Source organism: Brachypodium distachyon, chromosome 3, assembly GCF_000005505.3.
Source record: "Brachypodium distachyon strain Bd21 chromosome 3, Brachypodium_distachyon_v3.0, whole genome shotgun sequence".
Taxonomy (NCBI): Eukaryota; Viridiplantae; Streptophyta; class Magnoliopsida; order Poales; family Poaceae; genus Brachypodium; species Brachypodium distachyon.
Genome location: NC_016133.3, coordinates 19,790,924 through 19,809,493, shown reverse-complemented (window position 1 = coordinate 19,809,493; position 18,570 = coordinate 19,790,924). Strand labels below are relative to the sequence as shown.

At 45.6% G+C, this 18,570-nt stretch overlaps 2 protein-coding genes and 1 pseudogene across 8 annotated transcripts; 2 read left to right on the top strand and 1 right to left on the bottom strand.

Moving 5' to 3' along the window:
• Positions 1–1,405: 1,405 nt before the first annotated feature.
• Positions 1,406–3,518, top strand: LOC100832342 (annotated as a pseudogene).
• Positions 3,519–7,179: 3,661 nt separating this feature from the next.
• LOC100832048 (glucan endo-1,3-beta-glucosidase 11) lies at positions 7,180–9,758 on the bottom strand. The gene is made up of 2 exons (XM_003571598.4): positions 8,406–9,758; positions 7,180–7,622 (listed from the first exon to the last, which is right to left on the bottom strand). Exons 1-2 carry the CDS (start codon positions 9,588–9,590, stop codon positions 7,554–7,556), a joined length of 1,254 nt encoding a protein of 417 aa, XP_003571646.1. The 5' UTR covers positions 9,591–9,758; the 3' UTR covers positions 7,180–7,553.
• A 1,264-nt stretch (positions 9,759–11,022) lies between these two features.
• Positions 11,023–17,289, top strand: LOC100831442. 7 transcript variants are annotated; one of them, XM_024461709.1, is made up of 6 exons: positions 11,023–12,007; positions 12,404–12,637; positions 14,934–15,074; positions 15,173–15,615; positions 15,719–15,858; positions 16,452–17,289. In XM_024461709.1, exons 2-6 carry the CDS (start codon positions 12,479–12,481, stop codon positions 17,042–17,044), a joined length of 1,476 nt encoding a protein of 491 aa, XP_024317477.1. In that variant the 5' UTR covers positions 11,023–12,007; positions 12,404–12,478; the 3' UTR covers positions 17,045–17,289. The 7 variants fall into 7 exon arrangements, with proteins under 7 accessions (XP_024317477.1, XP_024317474.1, XP_024317476.1 ...); XM_024461706.1 differs by having other exon boundaries at positions 12,400–12,637; XM_024461708.1 differs by having other exon boundaries at positions 11,023–12,230.
• The last annotated feature ends 1,281 nt before the right edge of the window (positions 17,290–18,570 follow it).

The following is an 18,570-nucleotide window of genomic DNA, read 5'->3' as shown; positions in this document are numbered from 1 at the left end:
GGATTTAAAAATTCTATACATATCTAAATGCCATCCAAAATGTAACTATTAGAAAAATCCACATTCTTAGAAAAAATACATAAAATATTAACATACTCTTTCCGATCCTAAATTTTTGTCGTGGTTTTAGTACAAATTTGAACTAAAACCCCGACAAATATTTAGGATCAGACTGAGTGTTATACAAGTATCTAGCCGCACAGTGTGAGTGGGCCGCCCCACTAGTTAGATGGAAATATGAGAGACAATGACTGAACAACCTTTCTAGTCTGATGACCAGATTTGAGTGGTACTTTACCTTTAAAAATCTCGAGGGTTAAACATGTTAAAGCATGGAATAATTTGGCCCGTTGAAAATGGTTAGAACATCAAAGGATCCCTGGATCCCAAGAGGAGAGCATTCAATTTTGGAAAAAAGAGAAAAAAAGCACGAGTCTTCTCCTTTTCTTACATAAGACAATTCAAATTGACAATAAGACCTAAGAAGTTTATGACAAAATAGTGTATAGAAAAGAAAAACATTTCTAAACAAATATAATTGAATTGATGAGGCATGATTTGAATTGATAAATTATTAATGAAAAATGTAAGTGAGTACATGCATGATTTAAAGAAAGACATGTATAACTTCATGATGCGACATGATTTGCATGAACAATATGCTGGATCTGCTAAGTGGCATGATCATATGTCGAGAGAAATATGTAGCGAGGAAACTTATTTATATATATCAAAGATGCATGTGTGGGCGTTATTTTTGCAAATGAAATTTTTTTAGAAAAGGAAATTAATAAAAATAAAATTATTTAAATAACAAATTCGTAATCTGATTCCTGCCGATCCAACTAAGTGGTTCCTGAAAATGAAAATAAAAGAAAAGAAAAATATATATCTAGGCCACTTATATCTATTCCTGCCAATCCAACTATGTAGACAGATTAATCGAAGGCTAGAGAGATGGGTTCCCCGCCACGCCCCCGGCGTAGTGCCGATGCAGCCGAGCTTCCCCGCCGCACCGACGCCGTCATATCCTCGCTAGCCACGACGCCGCGCCACATAGATGCTGCTTATGGAATGCCCGCCAGGATAATTCACACTTGCCGGCTCGTCTTTTAACAGCCATCCTTGCCAGCTCGTTATAGGAAGAGACAGACCGAACTCGGAAATCAGACTTTTTTCGAATCGATTTCACTAGGAAGTCGACTTCCCCCCTCAATGAATCCGTGTCCTTTTCAATCTCTGATCTGCAGTCGGAACCGGAAACCAAGCTGGAGTATTATAGGAAGAGGAGAACAGACGCTCGCCGGCCATCAGAAAAACTCTACTGCGACGGCTACCTCCCTTCTGCAGGGACCGACTCCTTCGTTCGTCCTCTGGGGCCCCGGCAGCTTGGCTGATTTACGCCATGATGGTGAGTCACTGAGTTGTAAAATTCACATCCTTTTCTGTCGGGAAATGCTTCTCTGCGTGTGTGTGTTCTGTATCTTGCACATTTCATCTTTTCTCGTCATAATCTATCAGAATTGCATCTTCTTTTACCGAAATGCTATACTAGAGATTGCAAAAATCGCAAACTATAACAAACGCTTCTTTGAACCTAATGTAGCATCTTTGATAATATGAAATCAATTCTTAGTTGTTGTCATGCCAAATGCAGAATATCATTGGAGATGACAGGCTCAGCAGCTTGACTGACGACATTTTGCTTAACATCCTTGACCGACTCAATGTCCGCAATGCGGCACGAACAAGTGTCCTCTCGCGACGGTGGCGCCATCTCCCCTCCATGCTCTCCCATCTTAAGATAGATGTTTTGGACTTCCTACCTGAGAATAAATCCACATGCTCCCTTGGAGAAATTCCTCAGATCAATGCAGCTGTGGTTGAAGCAACAAGAGCATCCTCACACGCAGGGGTTCGAGCCAATACACAATCCGTTCCTTGACCATAGATTTCTTTTTACAAGATGATGACATGATTTCTATTGGACATGCTGTTGGTCAGTCCATGGCGACTCAGGAGGTTGAGATAGCCGACTTCACAGTTCTGACAGATAGGGATGACATCAGTTGCAATGACGATCATTTGATTGGCTATGGGCGACAGTTCATGTTGTTCTTTGATGCATGCCCAGTTGCATTTGGTGGTCTTACACACCTCCGCCTAGAGAATTTAAGATTAGGTGAATTGGGCATATCTAATGTTCTCATCACTTGCAAAAGATTACAGTATCTACGCTTGTTCAATTGTGACTCTGGGAGCTTGAAAGTGCTGCAACTTGAACACTCGCAACTTAGTGAGCTCTCTATCGTTGATTGTTCTTTTGAAAGAGTTGAGCTCAACTCGCTCCCGAGGCTCATACGGATGACCTTTCAAGGTTGGATCACTTTCCAAGATCCACTATCTCTTGGTTATGTCCCATTGCTAGAGGCATTATGCCTCACTAATGTTTGCCTCAGCTGGCACAAGATGGTCAAGTTAAGTAAATTTCTTGTTGATACTTCTCTACGAAACCTGAAGTTGGGATTTGAATGTGAAAAGGTTCAAGACAAATATTTTTGCTTGGTGTGGCTTTTGATCTTCTGCTCACCTCATCATGTGTTTTATCTGCTGCAGATCTGGGTTCAACCAGAATGTCTGACGACAAGGTTGGCATCTGTTTCCACCGACTAAGGTTTGTGTATCTAGATGATATTCCTGAAGGGTATGATCTCACATGGACATTGTTCATTCTCGAAGTTGCATCGAATCTTAAGGATCTATACCTGACGGTATGTTCTTTACACCACTACACTTGATATTGAATTTATGAAATTATAGCACAAAATACAAATGGTTGGAAACCTAATAATCTGTTCATATTTATCTCTTTTTGCAATGCAGGTATGGGACCATCTGTGTAAAATGGTAACGGATGAGGAGGATAGGAAGTCACATTCTTACAGTGAGAAGAAAGGTGTAGAGTGGAAATCACCTTCATCTAGTTTCCAGCACCGCAATCTGACCACACTCGTCATCTTCGGATTTCAGTCTAAAGACTACATGGTGGGGTATGTGAGACGTGTCATGGAAGCAGCGGTGAATCTAAGTGACGTGTTCCTGTATGCTAAGATGTCGTGCGGGGAGTGCCTGCCGATCCCTCGCGATAAGCTCTGCTTCCCTTTCACCCAGAGGAACCAGCGCTTGGTCAATGAGAGGATAACCAAAGGGATTAACTCATCTGCATTGGTTAGCTTCAAGGAAGGCTCCATAAGGGCGGATCATCTTGCAAAAATAACATTTCCATAGTGTTTTCTGTGTGGCGATCCTTTTCTGGCAAAACTGAAGAGATGGATGAAGCGTTCTTGTAGTTTGCTTGCATATATGCCAAGACTCTACGCGCTTATTCTTTTCTGAACTGGTTTTGTATCTGCAATGTATAATTACAAATAAGCATCCGACTCTGAGCAGACAGATTGCTATAGATCGCTTGGTGAATCCAATAGCTCAACAATTGTGCAGTTGTTTTTGTTGTATAAACTATGAGGTCAATCCTTTTGGTACCACATCAGTGTTTTGTCAGCAAGACAGGCTATTAAACGTAAAACAAGGAATTGGTCAGTTCTCAGTTGCACCTTCAGTGTTTGGTCAGTTGTACCTTCAGTGTTTGAGAAAGCTCATGCTTATATGTGTGTTTTTTGGAGAAGGGGCAGGATAAAAAACCACTGGAAATGCATGAATAAAAAAATATTATGACATGCAAATTGCAAAAATAAAACAAAACAAATAGTGGTCAGACCCCTCCTTGTGCCAGTTGATTTGCTCCAAGATTTTTGAGTTCGTAGTTCTTAATATAACAGCACAAACACTACACAAGCACCAACTACATGGTCCAGTTAGTTATATAGCTGTATGTTGCTTGTGCAATGATCACTCAAATCACTAGAAGCCACAGGCAATCAACTTCTTTTCCAGAATTGACAGTAGCCCACATTCTTGTACGCTCAGATATATGTACGGAGAAATAATGCCAAACCTATGTAAAGTTCTTCAGCTAGCAATCAAACTTGATGGCATGTCCTGTCGATATCTATTATTTCCTCCGGCCGAAATTACTTGTCGAAATATTACATGTATCTAAACGCTTTTTAAACATAGATACATCCATATTTGCGCAATTTTGAGACAAGTAATATTGGTCGGATGGAGTATTTGAAAGGATGAGATGGTTTCATTGTATTCCCCTCCGAAGTTTCATTTCAGTTTAATATATTCTAACAACTAAACATAGAAATCATGGCCAAATCTGAACGTTTCATTATATTTCGTCATCTTCCAACAACCAAATACTGCCTAGAAGGCGAGTGGAATTACAATATACCGCTCGTGCAGCCGCAACAGTGCTGCAGCTGACAGCTCCAGGAAGCACGCAGCAGCGATCTCTACGTTTACCGCAAGGCGCACAGCCCACAGTTGATAGGGGACTAAAGAAACACCGACAGGGCACGCGCACGCAGGGAGACAGACACATCGCACGTGAACAGACATCTCGTCCCAAGGATTCATCCAGTCGCCTTTACAAAAGAAAATACTAGTCCCCTTTGTCAGTAATTTACACCCGGCCGGCTAAATTATTCCTGCAGTAGACGACCGTTGTCTGGACCAACAACTAGCGTTAACACGGGCACCCGAACCTAAGAAATCACCGTCCAGTGCAGCTTAAAAGCACGCTCACCGTTCACAGTCACAACTCGCAAGCCTTTTGTGTGTGAGAGAAGCAAAAATAGGCTGCAGAAATATGGGATTGGAACCTAAATTGTATTCCACGATATTCGTTGTTGTTTTGATCTGATCCTCATATGGGGTATATATAGAGGTAAAAGGGGGGAGATAGATTTAGAGTACAAGACAAGTAATCTCGTTTAAACTAATTCTATCTTATCTCTAATCCCAACCGTATTATATTTCTAACATTCCTCCTCAGTCGTAGCGGGAGCGAAGCGGACGATTGCGACTGGATTTGAAGTCTTGTGCTTCCGTCGTCTTCTCCGTTTCGCCACCATCAACTGTGTCTCTGATGGACTGGTCCGTCACCTAGGGCCGTGCCTGTTGTCTCCTTCTGGTGCCGTCCCCTATCTCTCCTCTATTCCCTCCCGCAGTCATAACGGGAGTGCCATGGACGCTAGTGACGACGCGGACGCTTTGACTGGAGTTGTTGTCGATGAGTCGCTGTAGACGTCGTAGCCCTTGATGTCGATGTCGAGGTAGCCGATCATGATGTAGCCGTGGTCGAGGTAGTAGTGGTTGAAGTAGTAGTCGTCGTAGTGGATGGTACCGCAAATAGCCGAAGGCGCAAAAAAAAAAGACACGATGTGTATGGCGGAGCTGCAATCAGGGACGTTTTGCACCTTGTGGAAGTCACATGGTACCATCGGGCCCGACGTTTTGCACCTTGAGAGGTACCGTCGGGGGCGTCTTGCGGATGTCAGAGGACGCGGTCGGAGGTGAGATCACCAATTTTGCCAAGATTGGAGGTAGCCCACCGCACACAACGGTTTTGCTAGAACCGTGTGCACCGTGTAGGGGCTATCACAATATAGTGATGCCGGTGTCGATGCAGTTGCTCTACGTCGGACGCGGTCAAGCCAGCGTCGGTGTCGCTGACGCGGGGATGCCGTCGTCGATGAAACTAATGCGGGTATGCCGTCGTTGCTGATGCGTCTTGCAGTTGAACTGTCAGAGGATGCGAGATATGTCCATTTGTGTGGATGAAGTTGCGGCGGCTAGTTGATGAAGATTGTTGATGGAGACCACGTTGACGAAGACCTTTGGCGATGAAGTGTGTGCGTTTGCGTATCAGCGGGCATGTCAGACGATGATCTGTCGCTTGAAGACGTCCCTTTTGACGACGTTGCCGTGCGGCGTGCCGTGCCTGAGAAGTCGATCGAGATTGCATCTCGTTCCACACCGGCCTGGCGTGCGGATGGATGTTGATGTCGCTTCTCGTGTATGTGCCCGACGTAGAGCAGCTCTCGTGGCTAGGCCTGATGTAGTCATACAGCTCGGCGTTGTAGAAGGCTCGATGTAGAGGGTTCAGAAGTCGGTGTAGATCAGCGTGCGCTCGGTGCAGTACTGATGTGTCCAAGATCCGGTGACGTGGATGCTGCATGCAGGAGGAGAGGCGCTGAGGCGGGATGCCGCGCGTCAGGAAGAAACGACGCCAGGTAACGATCGAATCGATCGGTGATCGGCGATGTGGGCACGGACGCATCATAACCGAACAGCAGCATATTGGTGGGGCTGCTCTGCTTGATCCGGCTGGATGGAGTCCTACGCACACGTGCATGCATGTCCCTGGACCTTGGTTGGTGGATGGAGCAGGATCTCGTGGCGGAGCTTGATCGTGCGCGCGATGAAGACTCGATGCCGTAGCAGCGCGGGCCGATGGATGGCCGCGTCTCTTCCGTGCAGGTGACGGTGTCCTCCTGCGCGCCCGATCAGCGTCGAGGTCGTCATCTTCTCCGCCTCGCCTGGATACACCGAGTTTTGCTACGGATTCTCACCGGACTGTTATTGGAAATTGGTGGCTAAACGAAATCAATCTAGTAGATTGGAATTTAGGACTGGAACCCTAAATTGTATTTCACGATATTCGTTGTGATCTGACCCTCGCATGGGGTATATATAGAGGTAAAGGGGGAGATAGACTTGAAGTACAAGACAAGTAATCTCGTTTAAACTAATTCTATCTTATCTCTAATCCCAACCGTATTATATCTCTAACAAACTCGTCTTTGGATGGCAGGAGAAAAGTTCCATTGACAAGTAAACCGCATCTATACCTCCAGTTCAGTGAAGTCCATCTCTAAGCTTTAAAGCGTGTGTTCGATCAAAAGATACACATGCTTTTGCGCGTATTAGAACTATTGTCATTAGAAATGTTCTCTCTCTATATCACAATATTTAGTAGATTTTGCACACATATAGATGAAAAAAGTTTCATTGTCAAGTAAATATTTTGAAAAACCATATTGATAGCCAAAGCTAGAAATTTCGGTGCATTTTCTCTTACTAGTTCTGGCCACGCTTGTCATGTCAGTTAGACAAGCCGTCTCCATGGGTCGTACTTTCTCCGATTCTAAATTCTTGTTGTTTTTAGGATCGGAGAGAATATCTTATATACAGTAGTTCATATAATAGACCCCAGGAATAACTGTATTGCTCTGTTGATGTCCCAACTATTGCCACTGGATATAGGTATATAACTACGTGCTACTATTATTCTTCAAAAATATATTTAATATCAAAGTTCAAGAGATAAAACCAAAACGGAAAACAGCATCCGGTTTAGTGACACTGACTAGTGACTACCCCATTAGCTTAATTACCACACCAATTAAAACAACATGGAATGACACTTAGGACACCATCATCAATGCTTTTCTCCAGGACATCAGCAGCAAAATGGAATTCACCCTGTGCACGCACCTCTGACTCCATTAGAAACCAGAGGCTTCCTTCAGTCCACACGCCCTTCCATCCAAGCCTCACTTGAAAGTTGAATCTGCTCCCAATCACAATGCCATCACGAGGACAGCCACACATGCAGCCACAGCTGCTTGCGGTGTCCATCCCCACCAACCCTAGCAAACACAAACAGAAGGGAACATATCAGCAGGTGATCAGCAAAAGGGGGGCAAAACTCCAATGAGAAGAACAACAGGTACACAGGTCCTTGGAGAACTTCTTCTCCTCCATGATTGCAACTCATGTGACAGTATGTCGCTTGAAATCGTTCTCCTCTATGATTTCAGATCAGTAGAGCTAGCTAGCAAGTTGTGTGCTCTTGACTACGCTTGTCCATGGTCCCACCTGTCGGCTAATGTAACGCAGTCTCTCTATAGCACAAGCATGGCTTTGTGCTACTCCTATGTGCCTATAGTCCGAACAGAGAGAATTGATCATTGGTGATAGCGGTCTATAATGTCAAATCGAGGTCAAAATGGTCATTGGAGAGAAGTTACTTGGCTTGGGTGTGTGTGCGCGTTGGTGCACAAACAATTATAACTGCGCTACTTTTGCTTTTGGTACATAGAGTAGGAAATTTCTCAATTGTAGCATCACGTTCGTGGACCAGACAAAGGCATCTTCCTTTATTACATGACATTTCGTGATGATAACTGCAGTCCGGAAAGGAGGATAACTGAAGCTGGATGATGCAAAGGCGCTTTTGAAGTTGCCTAAACTTTTTCCATGGCAATATTACACTAAAGTAAATAATATGGCATCCTAATTAATCCAAGAAATTTGCAAACTACTCCAAAATGAAACTTTTCAGAAAAGGAATCAAAGCAAAGCATAAACCATCACTAGTAATAATTTAGTAAATAATTGATTTGACAAGAGATAATGAAAGCACAGCTCACCACGGGGGCCTTCCCCGACGCCGAGATGCTGTAGTAGCCGCTGTCACTCGACCCGTCGCCGTGGCCATTGTACCCGCCGCCGCCGCTAATGCCGCCACCGGTACCACCAGAGGTGGTGGAGTTATCCTTGGGCAGGCGGTAGGAGAGCTCGTACGCCGGCGTGCCATCAGGCTTGAATAGCCCATAGTTCCGCTCAGACGAAGGCCCGGGCTTCATGTTCTCATTGAAGAGCGCAAACATGTAAACCCTGAGCGGCCCGGACGGCCTGAGCGGCGTCCCCTTCCCTTCAGAGACCAGCCGCATGACATTGCCATTGTACCTTGCGGCGTTCTGCGGCGTGGCGCCGGTCTCGTTGCCGTCGCCGGCGGACGGCCACCCGGTCTCCGACACGCGCACCTCCACCCCTGCCCGTGCCGCGGCGCCGTTGGCGGACGCCACGGCGTGGTACGCGGCATCCACCTGGGCCACGAGCATGTTGGGGTAGTGCAGCCCGGAGGTCGGGTCCGGCACCCCGCCATGGCCGGGCTCAAGCAGCGCGTACTCGAGCTCTACCCCCTTGGGGTCCCCGGCGTAGGCGAAGTACGGGTACGCGTTGACGAGGAACGGGGAGCCCGTGCGGGCGTGGAAGTCGAGGATCGGGCAGAGGACTGGCAGGAGTTCCTTGCGGAAGACGGCGGCGGAGGGCGGGTAGGAGACGGCGAGGACGCCGAGGTTGTGGGCCGTGGTGACGGCGATCTGCTTGTCGAGGCCCAGCCCGGCCAGCGCGTCGTGGACGCAGCCCATGGCGGGGAGGAGGTAGCGGGAGAGGGAGGAGCTGTTGGCGCCCGTGAGGATCTCGTTGCCGACGGTGAGGAGGGAGATCTTTGTGGCGGGCAAGGCCGGCTGGATGTGGGAGCGGACCCAGGAGGACGCGCCGGAGGGCGTGGAGACTGCGGCGAGGCACTCGTCGGGCACGCCCACGATGAGCTCGATGCCCGTGTTGGCGAAGGCGCGGAGGGTGGCCGGGTCCGCGTCGTAGAGCCGGACGCGGCCCACGCCGAGGGTTGTCAGGAGCTGCAGGGCGGCGGAGGTTGGGGGCAGGTTGTTGCCCACACGGCCGTAGTTGATGCCCAGCAGCGCCGACGATGTCGCCTCGGGCGCCGCGGGGAGAAGGAGCAGGAGCAGGAAGAAGAAGAGGAGCGGCATTGTGAAGTGTGAACGGCAATGTCTGCTGCTGCCTTGCTGCTTGGGACAGAGGAGGAGGAGGAAGAAGACAATGCGAGGCGAGATCAGCTAGCTTGCAGGCCCGAGGCACTGGCAGGGAGTGAGTGACAGTGTGTGTGTGGGCAGTGAGCTGGAGGAATTTGGATCGGAGCGGCCGGGGTGTTTGGTGGGGGCATGGAATCAGTGCTCTCTATCGTACCGTTGTGAAAATCTGTGTACCCGTGGAAGATGCAGCTGCAGCTTCCTCCCGTCACCATGCCAAAAGCATGCTTGATCATCATCAGTCGGCTGAGAAAATTCTGTCCCCCACCACCACCCCTACGTGCATTGCCCACGGTCTGGGCTTGGCCTTAGTCTCCCCCCGCTCTCTTCTAGATTCCTAATTCTAAACTATTATCTTTTGCTAAAAAAAAACCATTCTGAAGAAAAAATAACTGTGATGTTCTATGGCGTCGTAGATAAAGCTAGTTTTACACAAAACTATGGCGTGCAACTTTCATGTATCGTAATTCGTAAAGTGCAATCGAGGAAAAATAAATAATAAGAGCAAAGAAAAGCGTCAAGTACCCAGTCGCCGTATTTGAAGCACTTATTATGGATCGGAGTAGAAATCATTTAAAATAATAAAAATAGTCAATTACATATTCTAACCGGTCTAGTTTCACAAAACAATGAAGTGCAACTTGGATACGTGAAAAAAAAAAACCTAGAGGAAGATGCACGTTTGGGAACAAACCCTACATTAACATAGACACTTTTTTTTTCAAAGCGAGCGCACACATCTTATTTCGGTAAAATGACAAACTTGTCTTTTTGTAGGAAGTTCAGCCGAAATAATCCTTGTTTGAAAATTTAACCAAAGCAGCAGTTTCTTTTGATCCGGCGGCTGTAGTTTCTTGTGTAAGATGTGTTGCATTTTTAGGACAAGTTTGCGATTAAGAATATCTATTGATACGTGATTCATATGATATAAATAAAATCATATTCTCCTCGAAAAAAATCGTATGTTGAATAATGCAAGTGCAATGTCATATAAATCTTATGTTCAGAAAATATTTAGTGTTTTTATCGAAATCTAATACTACACATTAAAATTAACTAGGGCCAAATATAGGTGGCCAACAGACCGGGCCAAAAAAACCCGTGAGCCCGCTGTGCTTGGCCCGTCACGATCTAAACGGGCCATGCCGGCCCACGAGCCGTCTTGGGCTGCCTGGGCCTCGGCCTCGAGCCCGTGTGCCGGCCCGGCCCGTCTAATATTTTTTAATATTTTACACGAGCAACCCATCTCATTCAGCTCACTCTGCCACTTGCCCACTTCCCTCGTATCCTATCCTCCCAGCCCATCTTATAAGTCATGACGGCCATCTTTCTGGCCCAGCAGGCTGCCCTCTCTTATCCCATTCTCCTGTCTCGATCCCGATCGAGGTCTGCAGCACGAGCACGAGGCCGGCCTCGCCGCCGCTGCCGCGGCTTGCAGCCCGGCCTTTCCCACCCCCTGCCGCTCGCCGCTGCAGCCTCGTGCGCTCCTTCGCCCGTCAACCTCGGCACCTCGCCGCCGGCTGCTGCTCCGCCCGCCCGCCCGTCCCCTCGCCGGCGACCTGCTCCTCTGGCTCTCTCCCTCTGTGCGGGCTTCTTTCCGGCCCATCGTGCTGACCGGGCCTGAGCCGGCCCGAACGACCGGGCTCGTGTGCCGTGCCTGGTCCGGGTTTCGCCGGAACGGGCCGTTTATATGTGGGCCTGGGCCGTGCCGGCGACTTGCTCCTCTGGCTCTCTCCCCGTTTGCACCTATAGGGCCAAACATGCTGGAAATTCCCGGCCTACCACCTTCCGGTTGCGGTTTGGCCTTCCCCCGGCGAGGCACATCCTCTCCCCCTTGTCTCCCGCGGCCTCCACGACCCGCTCGACTTTCTCCACTTCCGCAGTTCCGCTGCCGGTGCTCCGCCGCGGCCTCCCCAATTCCTCTCTCGCTTCTCGACATCCCGACCACCTCCTCCGGCGCCGTCCGCTCTGTCCCCACCCCTCCGCCATGCGCTGGCCGTGGTCGGGGCGGTGCCACCGCCGCTGCCGGCTGTGAATCTGAGCGGGGGTGCCTTCAGATACTCCGCCTTTGTCCCTTCCGGTGAACGAACTGTTGTGCGTAACATGAGTCCCTGACATGGTCCGGTACATCGGGGGAGATGAGTGTGGGCAGTTACAGGAGGATTATCGCGGCGGGATTGAGATTTGAGGTTCCACTGGCTGGAGATTGCGGGGGAGAACAATGAGGCGCTGTGGTGGTGGGTTCAGATGAGGAGCATTGGTGATAGGATGCTGTTTGTTGGGATCTTCCAGGGATTCTCGTTCAGAACTGTGGATTCCGCTAGGTTCAAGGGGAATAAGCTGGAGAAGTCCAGAAGGTCTTGCATCTGTAACTCTCTAAGATTAGCATGGGTCTCTCAACATATAAAATGTGTCCAGAAGCTGTTTGTTGAAACCCTAGCTATAAAATGTGTGGTTTTGTGAAATTTACTCAATATATAATCGATCATGTTTCTGCCCAAGGCTACTAATTCTTCCGTCACATAGCAATGCTTATATTAGAATTACCTGCCACGAACAAACACAGCAAGCGCAGATCAGGTTAGTTAGTCCTCTACCTCTAGTAGTTGTAACAAAATAAATGCCAAGCCACTCCTTTTTTTAAACAAAAGTACATCAAAATAGGAAGCATGGCGTTTATGTTGGATCCGTTAATTTCCTTTGAGATGCATCTTATAGCAACAATATAAACCTTTGTCCTTTTCTTCAGACAGGTGGGGTGCATAAGGCCATTGCAAAGGAAGTATGCATGGATTGAGATATTTGAGCACCCGGCTTACATTTGTTAGATGAATTCTGAATGCGAGCACCAGGAAGGGATTCAGATCACACCTATCGGCCTGACAATGGCAACACATATAGCCCAACCTGTCTTGCCACTGAGGGCGGGGGCAGAAAGCAGGCAGCGGCAGGCAACCTGCCGACCAATTTATAGGGTACGGGTTCAGGTAAGCAATGGAATTTGGTAGAAGAGATGGCATACCTGAATCCTGTATTATGACACGGAATTGTATTTGTGGTACATGCACTTGGTTTCTGCCAAGCTTAACTGTGTAGCCTTTATCTATGATCAACTAAAGTGAGTTCTGATTGCATATTCACTTACGATCTTTGTTCATATGCCTGCGTTGTTGTAGAGGAGCTGAACGAACCCTTCTCTTGCGGAGCCTCTTCTATGAATGGATATAGCATGTACTAGATATTTGAATTCAATTTTTCTGTTAAAGTAATAATATGATGTTTAATACTAAGTTATAAGAGTGAATCTGTAGTAGCACATGCGCCTATGCTCCCATTGTTTGCAAGTTCAAAAGGACAAGGGAGTGAGCCGGTGTCTGTCGGTTTGGAGTGGAGCCTGTATGGGATGGAGTGGGTTTAGATCTTTGGAGTCTAAAAGGTACCCCTTATTCCTATGAAATTTCTTAAACCACATTGATTCAAAGAAAATCAAACTCAAGATCACCTTTGTGTATATCCCTCTTGACAAGTTTGAATTAGCCGAACTGCTTTTGCAGATTCGGAATTCCTTTGTTTCTCCTTTTCTTGGCTGAGTTTTGTGGCTATTTTGCTACTCAACTGATTTAAAATTGTTTACCCTCTTCTTAATGCAAAAGCAGAACGCTTGCTATTCCTCGTAAAAGAAAAAAAAACATGCTATAACAATAAGAAATGTAAAATTGTTCTTATATCTGAATTCAATGTTTACATTTTGTGCTGTCCCTGTTATAATTTGCGAGAATAGTATGTAATTCAGTTTCCTACTATTGCTAATTTAATTTGATGAAATTTGAGATTAACTACTGAATGATGTTATGTACAGTGCACACAGAAAGGCCTGTAAAACATACACATACTCAGAAATATGCATAGATGTCAACCATTGCTTAAAATGCATGTGCAGCATGCTTTCAGAAATGTGTAGGCATCAAAGGAGGTTTCATACTATACTCTCAGTCTGCCTGGATTAAGTGACCGAGAAATTTTACTAGACATTAAAATAGGATTAGCTACAAATGAACGTGATTACCTACAATTGTGTCAGACAATCATAGTTAGTGTATAATGTTACTGTGGACTGGGATTTTAATGTCACTTTCTAGTATTTGCATTTGACCACCCTATGACAGTATTCAAATCTCTTGCAACAACATTCATTTTTGCCAAAATTACATGACAAGGGTCCCTTATGCTAGCATATTATTAACTTCTCTTTTTCCTATTTTAAGTGGTGCTCCCATAGATGGGCCTCTTTGGTTCCCAGGATTTCAAAAACATAGGAACAAGAGAAATGAACACAATACAGGGACTTGAAGGATCAGGTGCTAGTCATGGAAATGCAGAAAAAATTCCATGATGTTGGACCTCATGGGAATTTTCCTTTAGAATCGCATGCAAAGTGGTCCATAGGAAAACTTCTTATGGTTTCACATCCTGCATATCAAACGAGTTGTATAGTAAAAAAATCCCTAGAATGAGAACCTCCAAATTTCCTTGAAATTCCTTTGAATCAGAGAGGCCAGAATTGTTGGGCATGGCTGACATAACCTCAGTGTGGAGTTTTGCTCAAAACTATTGCCAGCTGTTGCCAGGTTTTACATATCACTAGGATTGTACCCCCATTATAGAATTTCTAGTGTCTAACACCTCTACCTAACATCCCTTCCCTGGTACCTTGTCCTATCATGGATCCAATCAGGGACGGAGGCAGCACCCAGGCCAGCATGGGCCTTGCCCCCCCCCCCCCCCCCCCCCGTAAGATTTGAAATTTTTAGTTGAGCCCCTTCATAACCTTTGTAATTTTATCTTATAAGTTTCAGTTTTTAGGCTTCGCCCCCCCAATAAATCATCTTTTCTATTATGGCCCTCCCTATGTTTTTTTTCTGCCTCCGCCCCTGGATCCAATCCAAAGTCATGAAAATAAACTGTGGAAATTTTGATATAAATAGTAAAGCCAAACGGAGCAATTTGGCCAAAGCTTGAAACCTTGCCCCTTAATCTCCGCTCTCCCCTCCTCCAGTCCCCCACGCCTCCTCCTATCCGCACACGTCGTATTAGATCCCTTATACCCAATTCAAATTCAATCGAGGAAACCAGGAAATATCCCAAAAAGAACTATAAATCCGACTTCATATCCAAGTCTGGCAAAGCTTGACACCCTGGCGTTTGCACCGCTCCCTGCGGCCACTACACCTTGTGAGTCGTGAAAGATTCATCAGATCTGATCCATAGAAGCTGGGATCGCAGGTTGCCGCCGTGTCCCCGGACCCGCGTCCCCAAGGTAGATCCTCAATTATCCCCAAAGGTGCCGACCCGCGTCCCACGATCCCGTTCCTCGACCCGAACGAACCGGGTTCTCGCCGATCTTGCCTCCTTAGGGGTTGTCCGGTAACAGATCTCGTAGATCCAATCTTCCCTCCCCAGTGTTGTCTGGTGACAGACCCCTCATATTCAATTCCTCACCGTAAGCGCTTGTTTGGTTTCAGATCATTCGCATCCAATTCGAGCTCCTTTGTTGCCAGCTGGTGGCAAGTCGATCCAATATTTGTCTCCAATATTTGTTGGAGCCTCGATCTGTACTTGAGATGATGCAATCCAGGGATGCACTGCAGGACGTTACAGGCCATCAGACATTGAGGCAGAATCATGGTAATACTGAGCAAGTGATACAAATTTCTCTAGCCGTGCGACGTAATGTTGAAGCTGTATCTGGTATGCAAATGAGGGAGCTGATGGGGAGGATCCAAAAAATAGAGGCTGAAATGGAGGAACGGCTGCAAAGTATTCTCAAGGAAGATAAACTCCACGCTCAATTAAGTGCTGCATTGCAAGAGCTGAGTGAACTAATAGTGGACGCAGCCAAAAGGTTTGAAGGCAATGAATTAGATGATGAGCTAAATAAGTTGCAGGGACAATCTGATGTCATACGGTTTGTGATCTTGCACTCACTTTGTGATTTTCCATGTCAACTTCATTTTTGGTAGCATATGAGATTGTTTCTAATCTGTCGCCTGCTTTTATTTTTGCAAAAGACGTGTCTTTGAGAACAGTCGAGACAAATTCACCAAGATAGTTGAGCAGATGAAAACAATGAAAATGAGCCTTGTAGCCATGATGAAACAGGTTGACAAGTTACATGAGGAGGCACAAAAAGCTGAAATGAGAGCGCACGGTATTTTTTCCCCCTTGGCCCGTTTTAAGGTTTGTACATGTGTTGTGATGAAGTATGGCTAGGGACTGGTAAGGTGCGTAGTGCTAAATTTAGTACACCTCACTGGCAAATGTAACATGTATATTGAATCTATGATTAACATTGGAACCAATGGCAGATTTATAAATTTCACATAAATAAATTTGAAGTCCCAGTGCATATTCCCTTCTCTTCTTGGTACATGGTCCAACATGCCTTTATTTTTAGCACTGCCGCGGACATTCTGGAAATAGGTCCCATTGGATGCACTATGACAATCACATTTTATCTTTTGTGAGAGATAATATCACACATGAAGTGTTGCACGGCTGTTATAATATCATGTGTTTTTAGTTAAAATTCTGTAGAATAATGCTGATGCAATTTTTTGTAACTTTGAGCAAGATCTGCAATTCCTTCTGAAGTTGTGACCAAATATGTGATTATTAGTTTTTAGTAATAAACAAAACGGCAGGGATGCGATTTTATTGAGCAATGGTGAGAAGTTCCTGTTATTTTGGCAGCATGATTCTTATAACGGTTTGGTGCTTGATTCTTTAAACAAACCGCTGCAGGATTGGCAACAATGGTGCCTGGGATGGCACAAGCTCAAGTGGCACAACCAGGCATGGACCCTTACGGAAGGACATACAATAATCTCCCCGCTTCATATCAGCAAACTCAAGCAAGTCAATCTGGGGTGGCACAAAATCCGGCTGTATCTGCTGTAGTTTGCCCTTATGCATACCCATATGGTTATTTCCCTCCAGCCGCATATCAGCAAGCAACTCAAGGTTGGTCTTACGCTTATCCTGTGCCTTATGCATACGCCAATCCCATGGCGTCCCATCAGGCTGTGCAGGCTAGTGGATATGCTTACCCAGGTTCTGGTCCTGTTCAGAATGCCACCCCCTACTATCCTGGTTACCTTGCAGGATATGATCAAAATGCCCTGCACTATCCTTCTTATGTTGCACCTCGGCATCCATATCCAATGACAGTGAACGGTACACCTACAACTGATGCTACCAACATGGAAGGTAATGCTGGATTTCCTGCCGGGCAGGTTCAAACAAGCGGCAGAGCTGGTACCGGCATTGGACATGCACCAATTCCTCCTTCCGAAAGTTCAAATAAGCGGCAGAGAGGCAGCTCAGATGTGATGTGAGAAACCGTTGTTTGCAATGCAAATGAGGTGTGAGCACCTAGTACCTATTTCCTTTACTTGCAGACTCTTATTATGTCACTGATGTGATGTTATCAGGACGTAGGGTGCGATCACCCATTTGCCTGGATTATGGATTCAATATTCTTGTCATTGCCGACTGTATGGAATTATTGGAGATACATCATATTACCGTGGTTGAACTCTGATGAACAATGTGACTTGGATTTGCTTCTGCTCTATATTTATATTCTGTCAATGATTTTCTCTACCTGCATTCATGGAAATTTACTGTTCTTGACCAATTTTAACATCTATAGTGTATGTCATTATGTAAACTGCAAGGATATTACCCAAGTTTTTCAGGTAACTAGAATTGGTAAAGGTTTTATTTTCTTACATCAGTTGGAAATTTCATCAAACTTTTTTTCTCACAAAAATAAGACATAGGTTGAGGGGTCGTGTTGGTAAAATTGTGTTCAAAACCGTGCATATCAATCTTATGTTTCGTACCCTAATAAGCGATATGATTTTCCTCTTGATTTTTGTATGCCAATTAACGTGTATACACGTATAAGTGATCAGCTTATAAGTTATACATCTTGGCACGCATGTCCAAAACGAACACAAAAATGTATCGATCAATCTTGAGATTTGCTTCACGTGGGCTGCTATATGTCCAAGCGCTGGTAACAGCTACACCCTCTGATCCATAACATACTAAATTCCTGACACTTATTATGGATCGGAGTGAGTAGATAATTAGGGCAACAAATTTTCAAAGAGACCTACTCAATTTTCAGCATCAAATGACTATACAAAAGTACACATGGTACAAATGCAACATAAGTGTCAAAAAGGTCTTTTAAGTAACATAAGCAGTTACAATTACTGTCACTTGAAAGAAAACAGAAGGGTCAGAATTTTGTCTCAATAAATTAAATCCCATTAACTCGGACATGAACAATGCAACTCCACATAGACCAAACCATCGGTGATTCCAAAACAAAATAAAAACGGTATCACAAAGGAACCTGACTAATTTGCATACGCAGGGCAAAAAAGGAGTCACTGCAGACAAACAACAATAATTTATACCTTATCCTTCATTCAACTCGTGTATCTGAGCATCTGGTTGATGTACTTAACAATCCTCGACTGGCACTCATTACAGGAAGAGAACACTACGGGTCAACTTTAGGGGGCTTTTGTTAACATAAATATTTGTTAACATACCTGATCACTTGAAAAAATAAAAGAGAGACATATGAAAACTATTACCTTTTCATTGATGAAGACCTGACCAATATCCATATAATATCCATACCATTTGTTTTTCCATTCTTCGGCAGCAAAGTTACATATGAGCACTTCCTCTTGAACTCAATATTTCCTTGCCCTCTCCGTTTCCAGAAAAAATTCCCTTACCCTCTCGAACATAGCAGCTGCAAAGTCCATGTTAATTCTAGCATCGTTTCGGATCTAGCAGCTGTGAAAAATTTCCCTTACCCTCTCGAACATAGCAGCTG